General features: G+C 51.9%; 1 protein-coding gene across 1 annotated transcript in view; it reads left to right on the top strand.

Annotated features, from left to right (window-relative positions):
• Positions 1-983: 983 nt before the first annotated feature.
• Positions 984-5,237, top strand: part of DELE1 (DAP3 binding cell death enhancer 1) — a 9,926-nt gene continuing 5,672 nt past the window's right edge. Inside the window, exons 1-4 of the mRNA XM_085307820.1 lie at positions 984-1,117; positions 1,148-1,349; positions 1,517-1,643; positions 2,021-2,164. Of these exons, the coding sequence (XP_085163946.1) occupies positions 984-1,117; positions 1,148-1,349; positions 1,517-1,643; positions 2,021-2,164 (607 nt within the window). The remainder of the gene's footprint in view (positions 1,118-1,147; positions 1,350-1,516; positions 1,644-2,020; positions 2,165-5,237) is intronic.

Here is a 5,237-nt window from a genome sequence, read left to right as displayed (position 1 = left end):
ACTCCCACTCCGTCCGGGCCAGTCCCACAGCAAGGCTCCCAGGCACGTTTCCAGACTTGGACCCTTCCCACCGAGACCACCACCCCAGAGCACAGCTAGCCACCCCCACCTGCCCCTGCTGGCCGTCGGGGATTTATCCCCCAGAGCTAGAAGTGATACTTCCCGCCCCCCACACACACAGCCTACAACCCCAGGATGCCCCAGACCTACAGGGGACCCTCCCCACCCCAGGGACCTTCTAGACCCACAAGGGACCCTCCATCCAGGGACCTCCCCGACCCACAAGGGATCCCCCGGGTCCTCCCAGACCCACAAGGGACATCCCCCCCCCAGACCTACAAGGACCTCCTGCGGCCCCCAGGCGAGGGGACAGGCAGCGGCGAGCGGACGGCCGTGCCCTCCCCTCCAGTGCAGACCTCAGGCCCCACCGCCTCAGCCCTGCAGGAGGCTGAGAAAGCGTTTCTCGACTCTCCCCTCTCCCCYACAGCACAGGGGCAGCACTCCCCGGGGCGGCCACCTCCGCCCGCAGGCKCTCCCCTAACAGWCAGCCGGCGGTGGCGAGCGCGGCCRCCGCCTGAGGCCCCTCTAGCCAGCACCTGCCGCTCTATGGCTCGCGCTCAAGCGGCTCCCGCGCTTTTCCCGCGCTCCGTTGAGGAGGTGGAGCTGGGGGCCTGTCTAGCTCCTCTCTATGGTGTGCGCCGCTCTACCCATATCCGCCTGATGCGGTCCGGTCGCCTAAGGCCTTTTCTCCGTACTCGCGAGCCGCTCTGTCGCGCGGGCTCCGCGCTCCCTGCGGTCCGGCGCGGGGGCCGCCCCTGTCGTTGGAGAAGGCGTCCGCGGCTGGCTGGCCGCTCCCGGCGGCGGCGTTTCCCTCGGYGGCCGCGTGGCTGTTCCGCCGGCGCTCTGCGGAGAACGCCTCCGTCGCTCGGCAACGCGCCCTCTCTATGGTTCGCGGCCGAGCCGCGCTAGGCGGCGGCGGCGGCATGTGGCGCCTGGTGCTGGGCCGCAGCGGGGTGCGGGCGGGCGGCGGACTGTCGTCCTGCCCGCCGCCCCCCGGCCCCGGCCCCGGCCCCGCTGCGGGGCCGCCCCAGGGCGGCGGCGGCGGCGGCGGAGAGCGGTGAGTGCCGCGGGCTGGCGGGGCAGCAAGGCCGCCGCGGCGCGGCCCTGCGGGGCCCCGCGGCGGGGGGCGCGGGCTGGTTTGCGGGTTGACGCCGTCGCTCGTTTCCGGTGTTTTCAGCCCCTGCGGGTGGCAGAGAGGGCGGCAGCGGGAYGGCTGGAAGCAGGAGCAGGCGCCGCAGGCCCTTCCCCGCCTGGTTCCCCGCTACTCCGTGCTGGACGCCGTCACTTGGGTGAGCGGGCAGCCGGCTGCGCGGGGGTGGAGGCGGCCGCTGGAGCGCGGCGGGGCCGGGGCTCCCCGGGGAGGCGGCAGGGTGCAGCGAGCTGCAGCCAGGCTGCCAAGTGGGACAAAAAGTGGGAGGACGGCTCTTCTCGCTGACTTGTTGCTGCTTTTCTTCAGGGTGCCCTCGCTGCTCTGCTGCTGCAGCTGGCCAGGCAGATCTCCTGGCTGAGATCGCTGCCGGAGACCTGGCGAGAGCACAGGTCTCCCTGGCTGCTCCGTTCTTCGCGACCTTCCCCGCAGTCAGGTGAGCAGCTCAGGGACGTGGGAAGCCCCAGCTGTCAGACGAGATTTTGGCCACATAATAGTTAACAACTTTACCATCACTGGCAGAGAGCTGGTGTGTGAAGCTAACAACAGCTTTTAAGCTCTCTGAAGAGAGWGGGGCCCAGTATCTGTCAGGGGAATCTCACTATTTCATGCTGGTGTGGTGCAGTCTCCCTTTGCATCCCACATCCAGTTACTTTTCTTTTCTGTCCTGGACTCCACTCAGTGGATTTTCCTTCTGCTTGGCATTCTGCTCAGAGCAGAGAAGGAACCTGGGTACATATGTGGTTCTGTGCTGTCTCCTACAAAGGATGCTGTGTGCCTCATGGGAACTGTCTTTTGTGCTCTGTATTTCAGTAGCGACTGAAGCCTCAACCAGCTGTCCCAGGCGGCAGCTGCGGTCCCAATTCCTGCAGGAAGCAGTTCCAGATGTAGTACCAAAGAACTCATCCTCGGGCAATCCCTCAGGGCAAGGAGAGAGCCAGCCCTGTGCAGACGTAGGTATGTGTTGATGCCCTACAGGGCAGGATAATTGTGACAGAAAGACTTCTGAGTTGCCCCAAGACAAAGCTAAGAGGCAAGATAGGTGTAGTGATTTCTTCAGAACTAGAGGAGGGAAGTTAGAGTAGAAAGAGGGAACTTCAGAGAGAGGAATGAGGAGTCCAGAGCTAGGAGCTCCTGAAARTTGAGGGGGAAGCCTGCAGTGTAATTGGGCAGGTAACGCTGGTCTTACCAATACTGGTCAGCCTTAGCTACCAGGATACAGCRTTCACAGGGTTTAGGAGAATAATGCAACAATGATCTGGAGTATGTGCCACATCGTGAGAAACTGAGGGAATTTGCTTCTTCCTAGAAGATGAAGATGGATTTATGAGTGCTTACACTGTAGATAAGAAGAGATTGGCGGGAGGCATCAAAGGCATTCTTATTAAGTCTTTGAGAAATGGAAAGATATACTTCAAAAAAATGAAGGAAATCCAGGAAAGCATGTTCTAATGTGGTAAATCTTAACAAGTGGTCTTAACAAGGAAGATCCGGTGAGGCCTACAACAGAGTTGCTCACTAGATTTATAACCTTAATAATGCAGCTTTAGGAGTGCTCTTGGAAGCAGTAAGCCTTCTGGAGCATGTGGAATGGGGGGCAACATATCAGGGAGCAGAAGAGGCACTTAAAGAAGCCAACCCACCACTGATACATAGATCATGTAAGATGTTCTGGAAAAGATCAGACGAGTTTCCAGTTCTTTGCTTTCTTCCAAATTTTTGGCTTTCTTCTGTGCTGATTTAAGCTACTGCCCGTAACTGCTTATCAAACCATCTCCTGCCAGAGGTTACCATTCCCATCAGTTGGCAAATGGAGCATTTTGTTTCCATGTTTCCTAATTAGCTCTAGGAAAGCAGCCAGGTTAATTTACCTAAACTGCCAATTAGACTGTTTAACCCATCTGCTTTTGCCTGAAGCGGATTAAGAAGTACTCAAATACACTGCCTTGCTGGCAGATTACTGGACAGGGACCTCTGGGAGAAGTGGTGGAGAGTAAGTGGAGAAAGTGCTGTCTTCAGGCAGCACAGCTGAACATCCAGAAGTGAATGTGTGTCTATGTCTGACAATCAGTTTCGTTTTGAGAGTCAATAGGAGAAGCTTTTAGGCAAGCTAATGAATTGAACAGTGACAAGTCACTAAGGCCATGTGATCTTTATTTGAACATTCTCCAGAAGATACAAAATTGCTGAGCCTCTGATGATGGTATGTAATCCAGTGCTTCTATCTGCTGTATGACTTGAAGAACGAAGACTGGCAAATTAGCCACTGGCCTTTAAAAAGCAGTTTTAATTGAGCCATAGAAGTACAGAAAAGCAGTCCTAAATTGATAAAAATTGTGCTACAGGATTGCCTGGATGATYATGCTGTATCACAGAACCATGAGTCTGGAAGGGCTTAGGAAGCCATCTCTCCGATGTGCTTGCTCCATTATRTAAGACTTAACAGAAAACAGGGTTGTATTTTGTAGATCTGTCAGGTTTCTGGAGAAGTCAGCAGACACATGGAGCAAGATTATCCAGTTTTTAGCTTCCTGAAAATCTTTCAACAAGGAGCTACATCAAAGCCATCTAGAGAAATGAGGCTGATGGGAGGGAAGGGGAAGGGACAACTCTTGGGATAGTAACTCATTAAAGTGTAAGAAGTAGTTTTCACAGTGGAGAAACATCACCAGTGAATTCACCTACATACCTGTTTGACACCATTTCTGTTCAGTGCAGTCAGCAGTAACTTGGAGAAAGAAAGAGACAAATGARGTGACAAAAGAAGCAAGTGATAAAAAATTATTCAGGACAGTCAAAGTGGAAAGTCACTGCAAAAGATTGTGCAAGAACTAGCAACGGGGCAGTGCCAAGATAGGTTGAAGTCATACGCACAGGGAAGAATAGCCGTAAAAAGACATACAGAGTGAGGAGTGTCAAATTAATAATTACACTGAAAAAGGACATTTAAAGTCACTGTGGATATGTTATTGAAAATGCTAAGTCAGTGCTCAGCAGCAGTCAGGCAAACAAAATGATAGTTATAAAGGAGGGAATTAAGAACAAAACAGTACTGTAGTTTTGCTGTTTGTTGATCTGTGCCTGTGATGCAGCTGCATCTTGAATGCTTAATGAAGATAAAAACCTGTCTTAAAAGCTGTAACAAAAATGTTATAGAAAAGGACAAGGATGCAATTGCATATGAAGAGACTCACTCTTCAGCTTAAAAAGAGGTGACTGAAAGAGGGTATGCTGGCAGTCTACAAAACTAAAAATATGGGGGAAAGTGAATGGGGAACGGTATTTTTCGTAATATACAGATAGGTGACAAAAAAAGGTCAGGTGTTAAGCCTGAAAAAAGACAAAAGGCAGTACCTGCTTGGCCACTGCACAGGTCAATTGTGGAACTCACTGCTACAGTACAGAAGGATAAATGGATTAGAGAAAAGAGTTAGGAAAAATCACACATGCAAATTAAACTTACTTGGTCCAACCAAACTCTCCTGCTCAGGAGATTTCAGAACAGCTGATTGCTAGAAGGTCCTGTGAGGGAAAGCGTCGCTTTATAATGCCTCTGCCTTATGCTTTCTGCCCAAGCGTATACTATCGTCAGTTGTCAGAGATAACTTGCTTGCTCCAGTTTGCTGTTGCCAGCAGTGGCAGAAGACCTTCTGGAGGGGATAACATGTCTTCACGCTTTCTTTCAGTTGTTCAGTTGGTTTCCACAGTTGCTTGTTCTGGTCAACACGTAGAGTGGCGATGTGCCATTGCTACTCGATTAYCTTGAGCAGCAAAGATCTTTGTGATGGATCCAAACATCCTTCCTTTGCAGATGAGCCATCTTAGCTTTAACATAACACATTGGGGTGGAAGCTATTGCTTGTAGTGTGTTTAAAAAGAAAACTTCAGGAAATTCATTTGAAAGTTGCTTTAAATAGCATTCTAGATATTACCATGAGTTTTCAACTGCATGATCATATCTTATTTTCTTCATGGAATTCATGCCTCATTCAAAGCTCTTTTTTTTTTTTTTTTTTTTTTTTTTTTTTTT

The sequence above is a fragment of the Rhea americana genome, unplaced genomic scaffold (genome assembly GCF_003343005.1).
Source record: "Rhea americana isolate MKP2758 unplaced genomic scaffold, rheAme1 scaffold_264, whole genome shotgun sequence".
Taxonomy (NCBI): domain Eukaryota; kingdom Metazoa; phylum Chordata; class Aves; order Rheiformes; family Rheidae; genus Rhea; species Rhea americana.
Note: the sequence above shows the minus strand (reverse complement) of the source record. Positions and strands in the feature narration are given on the sequence as shown.